This window comes from Heteronotia binoei, chromosome 2 (genome assembly GCF_032191835.1).
Source record: "Heteronotia binoei isolate CCM8104 ecotype False Entrance Well chromosome 2, APGP_CSIRO_Hbin_v1, whole genome shotgun sequence".
Lineage (NCBI taxonomy): Eukaryota > Metazoa > Chordata > Lepidosauria > Squamata > Gekkonidae > Heteronotia > Heteronotia binoei.
The window spans coordinates 199130132-199151040 of record NC_083224.1 but is presented as its reverse complement, the minus strand read 5'-3'; the positions used below and the strand labels follow the sequence as shown (position 1 = coordinate 199151040).

The window sequence follows — 20909 nt, the reverse complement described above, 5'->3', positions numbered from 1 at the left end:
CAACAGTCTGTGTCACACAGTGGCAAAAAACAAACAAACAAGTGCCATCAGGAGGTTCACCAGTGGGGCTAGGACACTAGATGCCCTCCCACTGTGCCCCCCCAAACACCAAGAATATAGAACATCACTGCCCCAGAAAGTTCCAACAATAACCTCTGCTCCATATGCTTATCCAATCCCCTCTTGAAGCTGCCTATGCTTGTAGCCGCCACCCCTCCTGTGGCAGTGAATTCCACATATTAATCACCCTTTGGGTGAAGAAGGACTTCCTTTTATCCATTCTAACTTGACTGCTTAGCAATTTCATTGAGTGCCCAGGAGTTCTCGTATTGAGAGAAAGGGAGAAAAGTCCTTCTTTCTCTACCTTCTCTATCCCCTGCATAATCTTGTAAATCTCTATCATGTTACCCTTCAGTCGACGTTTCTCCAAGCTAAAGAGCCCCAAGCACTTTAACCTTTCTTCATAGGGAAAGTGTTCCAACCCTTTAATCATCCTAATTGCCCTTTTCAAGACTTTTTCCAATGCTATAATACTGTTTTTGAGTCACTTCCCTTCTTCACAGAGGATGACGCTCGTGGGAAGAGATGGAACTGCCACGGGAGAGGACAATCATTCATGTGTGCACATAGATGGGCATCCCTTTCAAGAACCTGAAAGCCCCTCAAGGTTTTTTTGTTTTCTCAACAATGATCCTTGCAACACAGTGCTTATGTTGCCAATCACACTGAACTCTGTGCTGATGCAAATGAAGACCCTTCAGAGTGAGGGCAACACATAATCCTATCCAATCAAGGATCACAAACAACTGAAAGATTCTCAGCTTTTTTGCAATATTCACCAGTGGGGGGATTGCTAGTGGGCCCCCTCTCCTTTTGATCCTGTTGGAGATTTGCATGTGTGAAATCACATCTGTCTTCCCCACCCCATTTTGACAGCAGCACTAACCATAAGGACGAGGGTGATGTTAGTCGGACCGAGGGCCTCCAGAGACTCCGGCTCATCCTGAGAGCGCCGGTAGTGGAAGGTGGTCCCGGCAACATCAAATCGCCGTGGAGGGTCTATTGAGAGCTTCCCGTTGATAAAGTATTCGTTGCTTTCTCCTCTTAGAGCTGGAAGGACAACACAAGAGACAGTGTTTAAATAAGCAAAGAATATATATTCACTTGGATGTTTTATACAGAGAGAGCGCGAGATGGACAGATTTAGGGTAGTCATGTGGGTCTGCAGTAGAATAGCTGGATTTGAGTCTAGAAGCACTTTGGAGACCCGGCCCCCCCTTGGATTTTACAATGCCAGTCAGTCAGTAAAAAATGTATTGTGTATAGCCATTGGCCGTTACAAAACGGAACCCGAACGACAAAGTTTCCAATTAACACCTTAAAAGTTCCCCAGAAAGGCCAACCTCAAGAAGTTACAGCATTTGGTATTACTCTTGCTCTTATCTTCTTAGCTGCGAGAGCAAACAAAGAGACTCTATGGGACACATGAGCATCATTGCCAGATAACAGAAATATAATCTTTTCAGTTTCTGAATGTGCTTTTAAGGAGGTTAGTACTCCAGACAGAAATTTAGTTCTGTGGGCGTTGTAGAGTGGACAGGATAGAATATAATGGGGGAGATCCTCTAGCATAGGTGAACCACAGATGCAAAACCATTGTTCTGTTGGGATGTGGGAATATCGACCAGTTAACAGAGTTGTTTGCATAGTCTGAAAGTGGAGAGTTGTGAAGGATGTTCTGATGTTAAATCTGGAGATATTAACCAGGTCTGGGGAACTCAGATGATCAGATTTGATTAGTCTGAACCAGGGGGCTACTTTAGATTTTAGGATTAGAGAATGATCTAGCAACGCATCTGAAAAATATATCCAGATTGCCAAATCTCTCGTCAAGCAAAGATTGTTGGTTCAGTGTATTCAAACTGACATGGGACTATTAGGCAAATTGAAAATTTTTGTGATTTATAAACAGTTATTTCCCTCACCTCTGGTATCTTCTCCATATTTTGTTAATTTAATTAATTGCAAGAATCGAAAAGTTTTTAGAAGGGCTCATTTTGATTTCTTGCCATGGTTGGCCGATGAAGGTCGTTTTAAGCAGATACATGAGAAAAGAGTTTGCCCCTGTGATCAAATGTCTATTGAAGACCTCTCTCGTGTCATATTTTACTGTGTAAAACGTGAGGTGGAACGAAATAGGTTTTTGTGTACCATTTTATCTCACCTTCTTGGAAGGTCGGGCCAAGAGAAATTAGTATTCCTATTGTCAGAGAGATAAATATATTAGTTTCCAAGTGGCAAGATTTATGGCTGCCATTATAAATAAAAAAAATGAGTAATGAGATATATTAATTACTCTCCTTTTTACCACTGTGGGTTGTTTTCTTAGGATGTCGTTGGATACATTTTATTGATAATTCAGCCTAAATTTTATCAAGATTAATATAATGTTATTGTTGTATCGAATGTTTTATTGCGTTTTTTTTTTATTGTTGAGTCTGGTTGTTGGTTGCTAAGGCATTTTGAAGAAGAAGATGATGAAGAAGAAGATGATATTGGATTTATATCCCGCCCTCCACTCCGAAGACTCTCAGAGCGGCTCACAATCTCCTTTACCTTCCTCCCCCACAACAGACACCCTGTGAGGTGGGTGGGGCTAAGAGAGCTCTTACAGCAGCTGCCCTTTCAAGGACAACCTCTGCCAGAGCTATGGCTGACCCAAGGGCATTCCAGCAGCTGCAAGTGAGGAGTGGGGAATCAAACATGGTTCTCCCAGATAAGAGTCCACACACTTAACCACTACACCAAACTGGCTCTCCATTAGAGCTAAGGCTGACCCCAGGCCATTCCAGCAGCTGCAAGTGGAGGAGTGGGGAATCAAACCCGGTTCTCCCAGATAAGAGTCCACACACTTAACCACTACACCAAACTGGCTCTCTAATGCAACAAAACTGATTGACTTTGGAGACCAACAAGATTTTCAGAGTATAAGCTTTCAATAGTCAAAGCTCTCTTTGTCAGATACAAGTACAACTGACTCTCGGACCGATTCCCCACTAGCCTTATGCCGCTCTCACTCTCTTCTTCTCCGCGGGGCTTCCGTCGGATTTCACACTATCTGCCCCGGGGCTGCAACTCGCTTTGCCTTTTTTTGTGCGGCAAACAGAAACCGGTTTTTAGATCTTGTTTACTGCGCGAAAGAGGTGGAGCTAGTTGCAACCCCGAGGCAGATAGTGTGAAATCCGACAGAAACCCCGCCGAGAAGAGGAGAGTGAGAGCGGGATAAGGCTAGTGGGGAATAGATCCAAAACTCTTATATCTCCAAAACCTTATTGTTCACTAAGGTGCTATTGGGCTTGAATCCAGAGAGAGAGAAGGCCAGAAGACCAGTGAATGTAGGGTCCTTTGTTGGGATGACACCAAATTTTGAAATCTGGCTGGCTTGTCTGGAATATCCCCATCTGAATTTCCTTGCTCTGTGGTGAGAAACGAACTGTCGGGAGCCTTCCCACTAGCTTCTCTTTCCTGAAGCCCATTTCTTCCTTCTTCCTGAGAGCCAGTTTGGTATAGTGGTTAAGTGCGTGGACTCTTATCTGGGAAAACTGGGTTCGATTCCCCACTCCTCCACTTGCGCCTGCTGGAATGGCCTTGGGTCAGCCATAGCTCTGGCAGAGTTGTCCTTGAAAGGGCAGCTTCTATCAGAGCTCTCTCAGCCCCACCTGCCCCACAGTGTGTCTGTTGTGGGGGAGGAAGGTAAAGGAGATTGGAGGCCACTCTGAGCCTCTGTCCTTGAAAAGGCATCTTCTGGGAGAGCTCTCTCAGCCGCACCCACCTCACAGGGTGTCTGTTGTGGGGGAAGGAGATAAAGGAGATTGTAAGCCGCTCTGAGACTGATTCAAAGAGAAGGGCAGGGTATAAATCTGCGGTCTTCTTCTTCTACTAAAATAAATACATTTTCCAACATTTTTTTTTTTGGGGGGGGGGTACCTTTTTTGATAAACGGCTTTTTACATGGCTTTCCCACAAGGCGAAGCATCCTTGTGCTGCAGAAAAGCAATACCACGTACGGAACATACCTTCAGGATCATTTGATATTTGTTTATATTTTCATCTTCATTTTTGGTTTACTGCTTCTTGCAAATGTTTTTGTAGGCCTGGTCATGTTCCATACTATGTTGTATGTTTTTAATATGTAATTTATAGGGTATTCGTAATCAGTGTTCCCTCTAGTGTGAGGTAGCTCGCACTTTTTTAGCCTTCAACTCACACGTTTTTGTCTTAGCTCAAGAAGAATGGCCCCCAGAATAAACTAAATTACTTGGTAACTCACAACTTTAATGCCAGTAGCTCATGAAGTAGGATTTTTGCGCACAAGACTCAAAAGCTTTGAGGGAGCATGGTTCGTAATACGACATCTGTTTTTGTCTCTATAACAGACAGTCACGTCGATTTACGGGTGAGGAGATAATCTTGGATAAGGTGTTTGTTGTACAGGAAAATTTCAACGAAAAGAGTCAGAAACAGTATAAAAGGGTTCAATTTGAACCGGGGAGAAGGGAAACTGAAGGAGGGATTTCTGCGTCAAAACAGTACAGATGAGAAATCTGAAGTCATTCCTAGGTGTCTTTCCCCGTATGAACCCCAGAGAGTGCTGAGGTCAGCTGCAAAGAACCAGCTGAATATCCCTGGGCCAAGGGAGGCCAGACTGAAGTCCACCCAGGATCGGGCCTTCTCCGTAGCGGCCCCCCTACTGTGGAACCAACTCCCGGAGGAAGTACGGGCCCTGCGATGTTTAGACCAATTCCGCAGGGCCTGCAAGACCCACCTCTTTAAAATAGCCTTCACGTAATACCGAGCCAAGAAAGTCCTGCTGGAGATGTTTAATGTTTTAGTCACTGGATTTTATGGAAGATCTTTAACTATAGCACCATAATCTTAACCTTAATGTAATTTTAATGATTTTAAGGATGATTTTATAACTGGAATTGTAATTATTGTATATGGTTTTATTGTACACTGTATTTACGTGTTGTGAGCCGCCCTGAGCCTGCTTGCGGGGAGGGCAGGATACAAATAAAAAGTATTATTATTATAGGTGTCAGAGGGAAATGGGGCCAAATGATTGCCATGCCCACCCCCCTACCCCACCGCACCCTGACACAACAGCAGGACAAACAGGGCCGGATTAAACCCCTTGCAGGGGCCCCCTTGCAGATTATTTCAGAGGCGGAGCACCTGCCCCGCCACCCATGGCCCCTGCAGGCACCTTCTCCAAAGCCCCTTTGACAAAGCTGCGGGGGAGAGGCAGAGAGAGGCAAACTTGGTGATGACGCCAGCAGCAGCCGCACCAGGCAAGCCGGGCAAAGAGCGGCTCAGTTGCTGGCTGCGTGTGCAGGCTGGGAGGGCTGCAAGCAGGGGGGAAACTGGGAGGCGGGGAGCTGGCGCAGGCCCCCTAAAGGCGTGGGGGCCCATAGGCCAGCGCCTACTTGGCCTAATCGTTAATCCAGCCCTGAGGACAAAATAATACAGGAAGGCTCTGGATTCAGGAGGGAGGGAGGGAGAAGCTGTGCAGAAACATGGAAAGGGAAAGACTGGGAGGGCACCTGCAAGGCACTGGGGGTTAGGATCTTCTCAAAGTTCTCACCCAGGTAATTCACAGAAAGGTTGAGTTCTCGGATGTCGATATGCACTGATCCTTTGGGGATCCATATTACCTCCTCATAGCCTGGAAGACAAAAAAAAAAGAGAGAGGAGAGTATGAAATTTATCTAATTTCCCCCTGCTGCTTCTCCTGTCCTAGGGAAAATTAGCTCCTAAACAGGGAAATAAACAAGGGTGGAAGGAAAGTGGGAAAAGGAGATAACCAGCAATCAGAAGATTCCAGCTGCCTTTCTCCTGCCCAGGGGTCGTTTTGTAGAAAAATAGGTGCTGAAGCTCATTAGCATATGCTGCCCCTCCACCAGCCAACAGCAACCCGACGCAAGAAAAGAGAGCCCCAGGCAAGTGAAGCCTGCTTGGGCTAGCTAGAGATCCAGCCAGCCCAAGCGGGCCTTGCTCACCTGGGGTTCTCCTTGGCTGCCCACCCCCTCACAGTCAAAAGGCCAGCAAGCCACCCGTCGCCCAGAATCACATAAGAAGTGGAGAAAGGGTGGCGCGGGCTTCTCCAGGGGTTAATGAGGGCTGCTGGGGGCATGGCAAAGCCCCTGGTGGCTGGCTGGCTGCCCGCTCTCCTAATCCAGGGATTGTTATGCAGCTGCACCTCCTATTCAATGGACAAGGTAGGTGGAGAGGAGGAGGAGGGGAAACCCTCAGAAACGTTCAGGAGCTGTGCTCCTGTGAGCTCCTGCTGAATTCAAGGCCTGCTCCTGCCAATGTTTATCTTTTTTTGTGCCTCTCTAGGCTTAGCAGCTAACTCCCCCTAGAAGGTGGGTACAAGTGGAGGAGCAAAATCAGCCACCACCCAGAGAGACAAGCAGAAATAAATGCCAGAGAGGCAAAAAAAGAGAAAAGACATTTGTTCCTGCCTTCTTCTCCCTGTGTGCATTTACCCACAATTCCGGTCAGCTTTCTCAGCAGCAAGTCTTCAAAATTCTCAGCTATCAGAATAATCCACATGAACTGCTCTTCACAAGGTGAGAACAACATGTTGCCAAAGTATCTTCCATTGACAATCCCGGCTTGTGTTAGGCTTTGCAATTTGCAAGACAGATGAACATGTTGGCAAACTGAATGGAGGTTCAGCCGCCAATTCTTCTTCCCCCGCACTTTACTTACCTTAGAAGCATCATTTATTGGGCTGTCATTCTTTGCTTCCTTTTTTCACCCCTTCCATGACTTTGGAAACATTTAAAGAGTTGCAAAACTACCCCCAAGATTTAGGGAGGTTCGTGACGCCACAACCTCCTGCCAATAGGTGCCTTCCACAGGCTGAATTTCTCCATTCAAACTCCACCTCTGTAAGTGTTCTGGTTTTTTTTTTAAAGAGCTCTCCTTGACACAGAAATGGTGTGACTTTCTAAGGCAGCGAAAAAATCTCTACCCGTCTCTTATTGGCATGCAAGCTAAAAACAAGATCCGCCTTACCTCCTTCCGGCAACGATTGGTTGAAAATCCCTTCAATGGTTTCACAGGAGCTTCCATCTCCCCCACACACCCGGCACTTGTCCTCCTTTGTGTCGGAGCCCAGGATGCGGTCGCAGCCCACATGCTAATAAGAGAGAGCACGTGAGGTGTGGTGGTCAGAATGACAAACTAGCATCAGGAAGATGACCCATCCGCCTTCAAATCCCCACCCTACCAGGAGGCTCTCTCTCAAACCGGGTAACTGGAAAAAAAGCCCACAGGAAAAAAGCTCACAGAAAAACCCCACGGTCATAAAAGCTCACGGGGAAAAAAGCCTACATGGAAACAAGCCCATACAGAAAAAGCCCATGCAGAAAAAAGCCCACATGGAAAAATACCATGTAAAGCACCATAAAAAAAAAAGAAAGGCCCCCTGTGCAAGCACCAGTTGTTTTCGACTCTGAGGTGATGTCGCATTACGATGTTTCCACAGCAGACTTTTTTACGGGGTGGTTTGCCATTGCCTTCCCCAGCCATCTACACTTCCCCCCAGCAGGCTGGGGACTCATTTGACCGACCTCGGAAGGATGGAAGGTGGAGTCAACCTTGAGCCGGCTACCTGAACCCAGCTTCTGCTGGGATCAACCTCAGATCGTGAGCAGAGCTTAGGACTGCAGTACTGCAGCTTTACCACTCTGTGCCACAGGGCTGCTAAACACCATAGATATTTATAATTGTGGATAACCATTCCTCTCTTGAGAAGAATCTCTTGAGAAGACTCTTGAGAGTCCCTTGGACTGAAAGACTATCCAATCAGTCAGTCCTAAGGGAAATCAACCCAGATTGTTCCCTGGAAGGTCAGATGCTGAAGCTGAAGCTCCAATACTTTGGCCACCCAATGAGAAGGGAGCACTCACTGGAGAAGATCCTGATGCTGGGAAAGGCAGAAGGCAAAAGAAGAAGGGGACGGCAGAAGATGAGATGGTGGGACAGTGTTACTGATGTAACTAACATAAATTTGAGCAGACTTCGGAGGATGGTGGAAGACAGGAGGACCTGGCATGACTTGGTCCATGGGGTCGCAAAGAGTCGGACTCGACTGTGCGACTGAACAACAAAATTCATCTCTAGTCAGTGAGGCATGGTGCTTACAGCGTGGGGTGCTCACCTTACATTCTCCGCTCACACAGATGTCATTCGAGTCCTGGCGGCAGGGGGTGCCATCCACCACAGCAGCAGCACGTTCTGTGTAGAAGTTGAAACCTTCGGCCAGGCAGTTGAGTGAGCAGGATTTGACGCCCCCTGGCGGGAGAGGGAAAGGAAACGGTTTTGGCAAAAGGGAAGACGTGTGAAAGCAACAGTCTCCTTTCTAGCAGCCCGGGGCTTTCCAGAGGATTCTGCAAATGTACCATTCCTGTAAAGATGCTACTGACATTTGCAGCCCAGCTTCCTTGCACAAATCAAACCTCCAAGTCTTTGTTTTGGTGTTACATAAGAACATAAGAGAAGCCATGTTGGATCAGGCTAATGGCCCATCCAGTCCAACACTCTGTGTCACATAAGAACATAAGAGAAGCCATGTTGGATCAGGCCAGTGGCCCATCCAGTCCAACACTCTGTGTCACATAAGAGCATAAGAGAAGCCATGTTGGATTAGGCCAGTGGCCCATCCAGTCCAACACTCTGTGTCACATAAGAGCATAAGAGAAGCCCTGTTGGATCAGGCCAAGGGCCCATCCAGTCCAACGCTGTGTCATGTAAGAACATCAGAGAAGCCATGTTGGATCAGGCCAATGGCCCATCCAGTCCAACACTGTGTCACATAAGAACATAAAAGAAGCACTGTTGGAACAGGCCAATGGCCCCTCCAGTCCAACACTCTGTGTCACATAAGAAAATAAGAGAAGCCATGTTGGATCAGGCCAATGGCCCATCCAGTCCAACACTCTGTATCACATAAGAACATAAGAGAAGCCATGTTGGATCAGGCCAATGGCCCCTCCAGTCCAACACTCTGTGTCACATAAGAACATAAGAGAAGCCATGTTGGATCAGGCCAATGGCCCATCCAGTCCAACACACTGTGTCTCATAAGACACATCTGAGGGGTGTGGCCTAATATGCAAAGGAGCTCCTGCTAGAATTCCACCCCAGGTGGAGTCCTACATTCACATTTCAGCTTGAACAGCAAGCCATTCAGCTCAGGAAAGTAGCTGTTTGTGGGTATCAGGAATGGGCCAGTGCTGTGTCTTCAGGGGCCGCAAACTGGGGCTAGGGGAACTGCCAGTGGAACTGCCCCTTCTCAGCCTCTGCATTCACCTCCACGGTACGTCTTCCAGGTATAGTATTTTCCTCGGAAAGGGATAGTGTCAAATTCAGCACACTGAAGCTCTCGGAAGTCCTGTGAGCCAGAAGGACAGTCCTGGCGGGAACAAAAAATGCCCAATGTCAACCGCAGCTGTAAAATATTGCAATAGTGTGGATTAAGAGGGAGATGAAGTGGAGACAACTTGGCCATTAAGAACAAGGACAAGAAATTATTGGCGGACAGACCTACTGACCGCTATCAATCACGATAGCAATTTGGAACTCTCCCTGTCTCCTCATGAATTAACAGACGCTTGGGGGAAATGTTAGGGAATGGCTATTTGATGATGAAGAGCCTCGTGGCGCAGAGTGGTAAAGCTGCAGTACTGCAGTCCAATGGATCAGGCCAATTGGGTTCAGGTAGTCCAATGGATCAGGCCAATTGGGTTCAGGTAGCCGGCCCAAGGTTGACTCAGCCTTCCATCCTTCCGAGGTCAGTCAAATGAGTCCCCAGCTTGATGGGGGGAAAGTACAGATGACTGGGGAAGGCAATGGCAAACCACCCCGTAAAAAGTCTGCCGTGAAAACAGAGGCGTCACTAGGGCAGGGCCAAGGGGGCCATTGGCCCCCCCCCCTAGAGCATTCTCATTGGCCCCCTAGGGCTCTTTGAAGGCAGCAGGCGGCAAGCAATCACAGTCTTTATTGGCGGGAGACGCGGGGAGGCTCTTTCAAGGCAGTGGCGAAGCGAGAGAAGGCCGGGAGGGAAGAGGAAAGCGCAGCTCTCCGCAGGCAGGCATCAGAGGGCGAGCAGGCAAACCAGGGAAGGGAAGACGTTGCGAGCCAACCAGCGAGGGAAAGGAGGCTTTAGACGCGCGGGGCGCAGGAGGGAAGGGAAGGGGGCAGGCAGGCAGAGAGCGAGGGAGTCCCTCACGCAGGAGGAAAACAGGCGGCATCGGCCGCGCTCGCAGCAGCAAGAGGAGGAGCGGGTGAGGGGCAGCGCAGGAGCATTGCCGGCAGTGCGCATGAGCGCCAGTGCTGAAGACTCCGCACCGCAGGCGCTGCTGCTGGCGGCGGGGGAGGAGGGGGCAGGCGACGAGGACCCGAAGCGGGCTTCTTTCTCGCTGGTTCTCGCCAGGTGCGCTGAGCTCCCCCAGCCGCCGCTCTCGGCTAGCAACTGGTCTTGCACAAGCCCGCGCCGCCGCCAGCGCCTTGGGAGGGACGGACTGATGGAAGAAGTAGTTTGCAGGACGAGCAGCGCCTCTCCTCAAGTTTCGGGACGGTTACCGTCCCCAAATCTTTCGGCTTTTCCAGGAGGAGGCTTCCTTTGTTCGAACGCGAGGGATTTAGCACCTCTGGGCAGCGCACGAGGACTGCTGCTCTTCCCTCCGAGTCCGGCACACTTGGCCCCAGGGTGCAACCGACTTGGCCCCAGGGTGCAACCCACGCACTTGGCCCCAGGGTGCAACCCACCCCAGTGACGCCACTGCGTGAAAACGTTGTGAAAGCAACGTCACCCCAGAGTTGGAAACGACTGGTGCTTGCACAGGGGGACTACCTTTACCTTTTTTTTATTTGATGATGATGATGGCTTTTTTTGTAGCAGGAACTCCTTTGCATATTAGGCCACACCCCACTGATGTAGCCAATCCTCTTGGAGCTTACAGTAGGCCCTGTACGAAGAGCCCTGGAAGCTCCAGGAGGATTGGCTACATCAGGGGTGTGTGGCCTAATATGCAAAGGAGGTCCTGGTAGAATTCCACCCCTGTAGCCAATCCTCCTGGAGCTTACAGTGGGCCCTGTACTAAGAGTCCTGAAAGCTCTTGGAGGATTGGCTACATCAGGGGTGTGTGGCCTAATATGCAAAGATGTTCCTGCTACAAAAAAAAAAGCCCTGGATAAAATGAACCTTGAATATCGGAGAAGGCTGTGAAATATGTTACCAGGTCGCTCTCAGGGGAACAGCGCATGCAACAAAACCTCTGCCCACCTCCCATCGCAGAATAACCATGGTACTCACATCCGTGTTACAAGACCGATAGCGCTTCCTTTCCCCAAGGCAGTATTTCCCTCCGATGGTTGGTCTTTAGAAACAAATAAGAAAGAAAGAAATGGCTACGCGCCAGCAGCGGCATTCTCAAAAGTGCCGCAACACAGGGGTGGAATTCGAGCAGGAGCTCCTTTGCATATTAGGCCACACCCCTCTGATGTAGCCAATCCTCCAAGAGCTTACGAAAAAGAGCCTTGTAAGCTCTTGGAGGATTGGCTACATCGTGGAGGTGTGGCCTAATATGCAAAGGAGCTCCTGATAGTATTCCACCTCTGGAAGCACTGGTGTGGGATTGCTGGCATATAATGGACGGAGACGCTGCTGTTCCTCCAGCCATGCACCAGAGGGTACACACTCCCTTTTGAAGCACCACAAAAAGTGCCCTCGGCAGTTGCATAGCAGAAGTCGAATGAGGGAATGCAACCCCCAGATACTAGCCCCCTGTGAGACAACGTCCCCCTGGCCTCCTCTCAAGGGTTAACGTGAATCTGGACTCATTTTGGACAGGAACTCAGAACCTCTTCAGGGGTGTCAAACATGCGGCCCAGGGGCCAAATCAGGCCCCCGGAGGGATTTGGGGATTACTTACCGGGGACTGTCACAGTAGCGGATGGACGAAGAGACGCCACCTCCGCATGTCCGGCTGCACTCTCCCCAAGAAGTCCAGGCCCCCCAAGCTCCATCCACGCCTTCCGGCTTCGTGCCAAAGGGTACACATTCCCTTTTGTAGCACCACTGTGGGGAGGGGGGGTGGAGAGACAAGGAAGTTCAGAGACAAAAAAGAAGTCGTGGACTTTTCGTCTGCAGATTCTTCCGTCTCTTCCCGTGCCAGTTCTTCTGTCCTGGCCTGTTCTTAGCATAACTGAAGGAAGAAAGGACTTGCCAAACCGTTACCCATCTGTAGCAAAGGCAACCTTAAAGGCTCAGCTATCACTTCTACCAGTTTCATCACCACAGACTTTAATGACTATGATTATTATTGGCAGGGCTTTTTGGGGGGGGAGCAGGAACTCCTTTGCATATTAGGTCACACACCCCTGATGTAGCCAATCTTCCAAGACCTTACAGGGCTCTTCGTACAGGCCCCGCTGTAAGCTCTTAAGAGGACTGGCTACATTAGGGGTGTGAGTGGCCTAATATGCATAGGAGTTCCTGCTACAAAAAAAAAGGCCCTGGTTATTATCAGGGGTCGTTCTGTAAAAAACAGGTGGTGGAGCTCATTAGCATAACTCAGTAGCATATTCTGACCTCCCCAACAGCCAAAAGCAACCCGACACAAGAAAGGAGAGCCCCGGGTGAGCGAGGCCTGCTTGGGCTGTCCAGAAATCCAGCCAGTCCAAGCAGGCCTCACTTGCCTGGGGTTCTCTTGCACCACCACCACCCCCTGTCAAAAGGCCAGCAAGCCACCCACCGCCCAAAATCACATAAGAAGTGGAGAAAGGGTGGTGTGGGCTTCTCCAGGGGTTAATGAGGGCTGCTGGGGGCGTGGCAAAGCCCCTGGTGGCTGGCTGGCTGGCTGGCTGCCTGTTCTCTTAATCCAGGGGTTGTTATGCAGCTGCACCTCCCATTCAATGGACAAGGTAGGTGGGGAGGAGGAGGGGGAACCCTCAGAAAGGTTCATGACCTAGTTATTATCAAAAATACTATTAGTGCCTCTACACTTACCGGCAAACTGGATGGAAGATGTTCACTGCCTTTATTCACCAACACACAAGGCAAAGGCAGGATACCACCCCCGCCCCCTGTGGGCCACCAGCCATGGAGTGGCTGCAGCCAGGGCACCCAGCTGTTGAGTGATCAGGGCCGGCACATGGGAGTCGGCGAAGTACGCAGCCGCCTTAGGCGGCACCTCACCCACAGGGTGCCTTCAAGTGCCCTCTCCCACCACTCCGCTGCTCTCAGCTTTCCCGGTCGCAGACCCCAGAAACTGAGAACGGTGGAACTGCGTGCCAGGTTGTGCTCTCCTCCTAGCTGGGCTCAGAGGAGAGTGGCCTCACTCTGAAGCTGCCTCCCCTGCAAAGGGAGACTGCCTCAGGGCGAGGCATGGCAGTCCTGCGGCCCTTTCTCCCGCCTGGAAGCAGGGCGAAGGAAGGAGGAGGCACGGCATTGCTCTGAAGCTGCCTCCCCTGCAAGGGGAGTCAGCCTCAGAGTGAGGCACGCAGCCCCGTGGCCCTTTCCCCTGACCGGCAACCAGGCAGATGAAAGGAACAACACAGCCTTGCTCAGACACCCTGTGGGGGAGGGCGCAGCCATGCGGGCAGCCTGGGGCGGGAAAAACCCAGTGCTCCCCCTGTGATTGATATTCTCCATCTGCAGCTGTTGAGAGGTGAGGCTGGGCAGAAGAAGAAGTCCCACCCACTGCCAGCCATTCACAAGGCCTGTTCTCCTGTTGAGCCTCCGGTAGCAAAGGCTATTGCACAGGTCAGGGAGTAGGAGGGAAGGCTGGCTTCAAAATCAGGCCAGGTTTGGTGGCCCTCTCTTGGCACAAGAAGATACGGTGCAAATAAAACAAAACAGGGGAAACCAGCTCCTCCAGGAATGACAGGACAGATATGTGACAGATAAACAGACAGATAATTGGAAGGGCCTTCAAGACCTGGAGGAGAAGATTAGACTTTCCTTGCTCTTGATTACCAATTTGCTAAGGCTAGGGCCTTTTCTGAGCTAAGGGTCATTTTGAATTTCTCCTCCATTACCAGGGCTTTTTTTTGTAGCAGGGACTCCTTTGCATATTAGGCCACACACCCCTGATGTAGCCAATCCTCCAAGAGCTTACAGGGCTCTTCATACAAGGCCTACAGGAGGACTGGCTACATCAGAGGGGTGCGGCCTAATATGCAAAGCAGCTCCTGCTACAGAAAAAAATTAGCGTTCTATATTATACACAAACAATTTGTATAATATAGAATGCTAATTTTGTGGCCCAAACAAAGCTGGGAAATGCACAGAGTATATGGGAGAAACACAGTGGCTGATTTCGCACTGACCTTTTACTGGCGCGACCACCCTCCTCACGCCGGCGGATCTGCAGGGATTTCGCACCAGAAGCGCCGGCGCAGCCAAAAGAGCCGGCAACTTCCGTCCCGAAACCAGCTCAAACGGAAACCGCCAAGAAGCAGGAAAACGTTTGAGCTGGCTTCGCGACGGAAGTAGCCGGCTCTTTTGGCTGCGCCGGCGCTTTTGGTGCGAAATCCCTGCAGATCCGCCGGCGTGAGGAGGGTGGTTGCGCCAGTAAAAGGTCAGTGCGAAAACGCCCAGTGTGGAAACAGTAAGGGCTTTTTTTTGCAGGAAAAGTCCAGCAGGAACTTTGCATGTTAGGCCACACCCTCAAAAACCAAGCCAGCCAGAACTGCATTCCTGTGTGTTCCTGATAGGACTTTTTCTGTAGGAAGCAAAGGACTAAAATGGTCAACAATAATATAGATCGAGGTGGCCAAACTTGCTTAACGTAAGAGCTGCATAGACTAAATGTCAGATGTTTGAGAGCCACAAGACCCGAACATCAAATGTTTGGGAGCGGAAGGAAGGAAGGAAGGAAGGAAGGAAGGAAGGAAGGAAGGAAGGAAGGAAGGAAGGAAGGAAGGAAGGAAGGAAGGAAGGAAGGAAGGAAGGAAGGAAAATAGATGGCGGGAGAGAGAGAGGTGGAAAGAAAGCAACTTTAACTTTAAATGCCTTCTCCAAGCCACTGGCTGTCTTGGCTTGGGGAAGTGATTTAAAGAGAGAAATGCCTTCTCCAAGCCAGCCAATTGGGTAGTGAGGGCTTTGAGAGAAGAAGAAGAAGAAGATATTGGATTTATATCCTGCCCTCCACTCCGAAGAGTCTCAGAGTGGCTCACAATCTCCTTTCCCTTCCTCCCCCACAACAGACACCCTGTGAGGTGAGTGGGGCTGAGAGGGCTCTCACAACAGCTGCCCTTTCAAGCTCAGAGACTCAGAGCGGCCTACAATCTCCTTTCCCTTCCTCCCCCACCACAGACACCCTGTGAGGTGGGTGGGGCTGGAGAGGGCTCTCACAGCAGCTGCCCTTTCAAGGACAACCTCTGCCAGAGCTATGGCTGACCCAAGGCCATACAATATGTGTGAAACAGCCACAGTTTGGCCACCCTGCCATAGCCTTTTCAAGGCAAGAGACCTTTAATGGGAGGTTTGCTATTGCCTTTTTCTGCATAGCAACTCTAGACTTCCTTGGGAGACTTGGTGGTCTCCCATTCAAGTGCTAACCAGGGCTGACCCTGCATAGCTTCTGAGATCTGATGAAATTGGGCTAGCCTGGGCCCTCCAGGCCAGAGCATGCAAATATTAGATGTATGGATTACATGCTGTATATACATTGCACCCAAACAAATGCAGGGCGGGCACAAAATGCAAACACATCTCCAAAACCATCTGCAAGGAGCAAAGAACCAAAATGGTCAACAAAAATATTATAGATGAATAAGAGCCAGTTGGAAGTCAGGAGCATTGGAAGAAGAAGATTATATTGGATTTATATCCTGCCCTCCACTCCGAATTTCAGAGTCTCAAAGTAGCTCACAATCTCCTTTCACTTCCTCCCCCACAACAGACACCCTGTGAGGTGGGTGGGGCTGAGAGAGCTCTCCCAGAAGCTGCCTTATCAAGGACAGAGTCTCAGAGTGGCCTACAATCTCCTTTCCCTTCCTCCTCCACAACGGACACCCTGTGAGGAGGGTGAGGCTGAGAGAGCTCTCCCAGAAGCTGCCCTTTCAAGGACAGAGTCTCAGAGCGGCCTACAATCTCCTTTCCCTTCCTCCCCAACAACAGACACCCTGTGAGGCGGGTGGGGCTGAGAGAGCTCTCCCAGAAGCTGCCTTTTCAAGGACAGAGTCTCAGAGTGGCCTACAATCTCCTTTCCCTTCCTCCCCCACAACAGACACCCTGTGAGGTGGTTGGGGCTGAGAGAGCTCTCCCAGAAGCTGCCATTTCAAGGACAGAGGCTCAGAGCGCCCTATAATCTCCTTTCCCTTTCTTCCCCACAATGGACACCCTGTGAGGTGGGTGGGGCTGAGAGAGCTATGATATTAGCTGCCCTTTCAAGGACAGAGTCTCAGAGTGGCCTTCAATCTCCTTTCCCTTCCTCTCCCACAACAGACACCCTGTGAGAAGGGTGGGGCTGAGAGAACTCTGACAGAAGCTGCCCTTTCAAGGACAACCTCTGCAAGAACCATGGCTGACCCAAGCCCATTCCAGCAGCTGCAACAGGAAGAGCGGGAAATCAAACCCAGTTCTCTCCAATAAGAGTGTGTGCGCTTAGCCACGCCATGTGCAAGTATAGGACCCCGTCCCGTCCCGCCCCTGCGGCCACTCACCCCCTTCTCGATGGTGTTCGTTTGGCAGATGGTCCCTTCTGCAGCTGGGATGCTGTTGGTGATGCAGCGGTTGCTCTTGCTAAGGCACCAGAGCTCATTGCAAACTTCCTGAAGGGCGAAAGATGCAATGGTGGGCAGGATGGAGAAAACACAGCCAAGGCAAGGAACAGCATGTGGGATTAGGATCTACGGAGGTACCATTTGTTTCCCAAAACTTTGAAAAATGTCACTTCCAAACCTAAGTTCAATGCTGTGCCGAGAAGCAACCTGGAACAAAAAATACCCCTCGCCAGGGGTGGCCAATGGTAGCTCTCCAGATGTTTTCCGCCTACAACTCCCATCAGCCCCAGCCATTGGCCATGCTGGCTGGGGCTGATGGGAGTTGTAGGCAAAGAACATCTGGAGAGATACCGTTGGCCACCCCTGCCCTACGGTATCAGAACTAAAGAACTAAAGGACACCAGTACATACAATGCATGCACTTCCTAAACAGCATTCTTTACAGTTGCACCAAATTTCACTCTATTATGTTCTAAATCAGGGTTGGCCAAACTTGCTTAATGTAAGAGCCACACAGGGAGGGAGGGAGGGAGGAAGGAAGGAAGGAAGGAAGGAATATAGATGGGGAGGGAAGGAGAGGTAGAAAGAAAGCAACTTCCACTTTAAATGTATTCTCCAAGCTAGACGATGGGATGGCGGAGGCTTTGAGAGCCACACAATGTGTGTGAAAGAGCCACGTGTGGCTCCTGAGCCACAGTTTAGCCACCCCTGTTCTAAATACAAAAGTCTGAATACAGAATTTCCACACAAAATATTCATTCCATAATCACACAAATGAATCGCTCCATGATACCGCAAAAATTATCTATATATGATGTGTACAGACTTCTTCACAAATTTATAGAGCCACTTTACAGAAGCCCTGGTAAATTGGCTCTATAAATTTGTGAAGAAATGTTTTTTTGTGGAGCTTTAGAAAACTCTTTTCTCTGTTGTATATTGAAGTTAAAAGTACTTGAACATACGAACATACGAAGCTGCCTTATACTGAATCAGACCCTGGGTCCATCAAAGTCAGTATTGTCTACTCAGACTAGCAGCAGCCCTCCAGGGCCTCAAGCTGTGATTTTTCACGCCTACTTGTCTGGGCGCTTTTTGGTTGGAGATGCCGGGGATTGAACCTGGGACCTTCTGCTTGCCAAGCAGATGCTCTACCACTGAGCCACCGTCCCTCCCGAAGACAGAAGAAACTTGCATTCAACAAGTTTTTGGAAATGTTTATGGGGAGACCCGCCATTAATATAGAGCAGGGGTGGCCAACGGTAGCTCTCCAGATGTTTTTTGCCTACAACTCCCATCAGCCCCAGCCAGCATGGCCAATGTCTGGGGCTGATGGGAGTTGTAGGCAAAAAAACATCTGGAGAGCTACCGTTGGCCACCCCTGATATAGAGAGATTCATCTGTGTGAGATTGAAATGAATATTTTGTGTGGAAATTCCACGTTTGGACTTTTGTATTTAGAACATAATAGAGTGATTTTTGTACTCAAAATTTGGTGGAACTGTAAAGACTAAGAAGTGCGTGAATTGTATATACTGGTATTCTTTAGTTATTGGGTTATGATACCCTGGGGTATTTTTTGTTGCAGGCTACTTTGCGTAACCTTCTCCCATTTTTTGTCTGTAGTGCCAAGAAGCAAGGGCAGTCCTCATACTGGCTGGATGCTATCTGAAGGACAATCAGAACTAAAAAGAAAGTGGCGCAGGGAATTTATTTATTTAACGGGTGGCAATTTTATGGGTGTTTCTGTCTTCCTGCCTGCTAGCATTGCATGTACACAATTTTTTCCTGCAAATGCTGACGTGTCCTTTTCATAAAGTAGGTCCAAATCACTGTGCACGTCATGTGTTCTATTCTAATGAACAGACAGAAACACAGATCTCTTGCAAATTACAATTGGGTTTAATTATGCAACACAGACCGATATCCCGCTCGCCTTATGCCGCTCTCACTCCCTTCTCTGTCGGATTTCACACTATCTGCGACTTGCTCCGCCTCTTTCGCACAGCAAACAAGATCCTCTAAAAACAGGTTTCTGTTTGCCGCGCGAAAAAGGCAAAGCGAGTCGCAGCCCCGGGACAGACAGTGTGAAATCCGATGGAAGCCCCACGGAGAAGAGGAGCGCGAGATCGGCATAAGGCTAGTAGGAAATGGGTCACATTATGCCCACTCAAAAAGACATATTAAGGACATCATCTTCCCCATTCAAGGGACAGACAGCAGTCCAGAATAACTGGTTGTGCAGAATGATTGGCTTAATTGTGCATTATACATTACATGTTATAATTTGCTGAACTGCGCGACATGTTACCCATTCTGAAGGACAGGCAACAACCCAAGTCTACTGCACATTATAATAGGCTTCACTGTGCATCATGCTTCCCTTTCAAAGAAGAAGAAGAAGATATTGGATTTATATCCCGCCCTCCACTCCGAAGAGTCTCAGAGCGGCTCACAATCTCCTTTACCTCCCCCCCACAACAACAGACACCCTGTGAGGTAGATGAAGATACTGGATTTATATCCCGCCCTCCACTCCGAAGAGTCTCAGAGCGGCTCACAATCTCCTTTATCTTCCCCCCCACAACAGACACCCTGTGAGGTAGATGAAGAGATTGGATTTATATCCCGCCCTCCACTCCGAAGAGTCTCAGAGCGGCTCACAATCTCCTTTCCCTTCCTCCCCCACAACAGACACCCTGTGAGGTAGATGAAGAGATTGGATTTATATCCCGCCCTCCACTCCGAAGAGTCTCAGAGCGGCTCACAATCTCCTTTCCCTTCCTCCCCCACAACAGACACCCTGTGAGGTAGATGAAGATATTGGATTTATATCCCGCCCTCCACTCCGAAGAGTCTCAGAGTGGCTCACAATCTCCTTTACCTTCCTCCCCCACAACAGACACCCTGCGAGGTAGATGAAGATATTGGATTTATATCCCGCCCTCCACTCCGGAGAGTCTCAGAGCGGCTCACAATCTCCTTTATCTTCCCCCCCACAACAGACACCCTGTGAGGTAGATGAAGAGATTGGATTTATATCCCGCCCTCCACTCCGAAGAGTCTCAGAGCGGCTCACAATCTCCTTTCCCTTCCTCCCCCACAACAGACACCCTGTGAGGTAGGTGAAGATATTGGATTTATATCCCGCCCTCCACTCCGAAGAGTCTCAGAGCGGCTCACAATCTCCTTTACCTTCCTCCCCCACAACAGACACCCTGCGAGGTAGATGAAGATATTGGATTTATATCCCACCCTCCACTCCAGAGAGTCTCAGAGCGGCTCACAATCTCCTTTACCTTCCTCCCCCACAACAGACACCCTATGAGGTAGATGAAGATAGTGGATTTATATCCCGCCCTCCACTCCGAAGAGTCTCAGAGCGGCTCACAATCTCCTTTATCTTCCTCCCCCACAACAGACACCCTATGAGGTAGATGAAGATAGTGGATTTATATCCTGCCCTCCACTCCGGAGAGTCTCAGAGCGGCTCACAATCTCCTTTACCTTCCTCCCCCACAACAGACACCCTGTGAGGAAGATGAAGATATTGGATTTATATCCCGCCCTCCACTCCGGAGAGTCTCAGAGCGGCTCACAATCTCCTTTACCTTCCTCCCCCACAACAGACACCCTGTGAGGTAGATGAAGATAGTGGATTTATATCCCGCCCTCCACTCCGAAGAGTCTCAGAGCGGCTCACAATCTCCTTTATCTTCCTCCCCCACAACAGACACCCTATGAGGTAGATGAAGATAGTGGATTTATATCCTGCCCTCCACTCCGGAGAGTCTCAGAGCGGCTCACAATCTCCTTTACCTTCCTCCCCCACAACAGACACCCTGTGAGGAAGATGAAGATATTGGATTTATATCCCGCCCTCCACTCCGGAGAGTCTCAGAGCGGCTCACAATCTCCTTTACCTTCCTCCCCCACAACAGACACCCTGTGAGGTGGGTGGGGCTGGAGAGGGCTCTCACAGCAGCTGCCCTTTCAAGGACAACCTCTGCCAGAGCTATGGCTGACCCAAGGCCATGCTAGCAGGTGCAAATGGAGGAGTGGGGAATCAAACCCGGTTCCCCAGATAAGAGTCCACACAGTTAACC

The 20909-nt window shown here is 49.6% G+C and overlaps 1 protein-coding gene across 1 annotated transcript in view; it reads right to left on the bottom strand.

Moving 5' to 3' along the window:
* Positions 1-20909, bottom strand: part of LOC132567468 (A disintegrin and metalloproteinase with thrombospondin motifs 10-like) — a 101633-nt gene that overhangs the window by 64334 nt on the left and 16390 nt on the right. Inside the window, exons 9-16 of the mRNA XM_060233144.1 lie at positions 16744-16851; positions 12006-12151; positions 11387-11450; positions 9382-9484; positions 8231-8364; positions 7084-7207; positions 5645-5725; positions 947-1110 (exon numbers count right to left, since the gene is read on the bottom strand). Of these exons, the coding sequence (XP_060089127.1) occupies positions 947-1110; positions 5645-5725; positions 7084-7207; positions 8231-8364; positions 9382-9484; positions 11387-11450; positions 12006-12151; positions 16744-16851 (924 nt within the window). The remainder of the gene's footprint in view (positions 1-946; positions 1111-5644; positions 5726-7083; positions 7208-8230; positions 8365-9381; positions 9485-11386; positions 11451-12005; positions 12152-16743; positions 16852-20909) is intronic.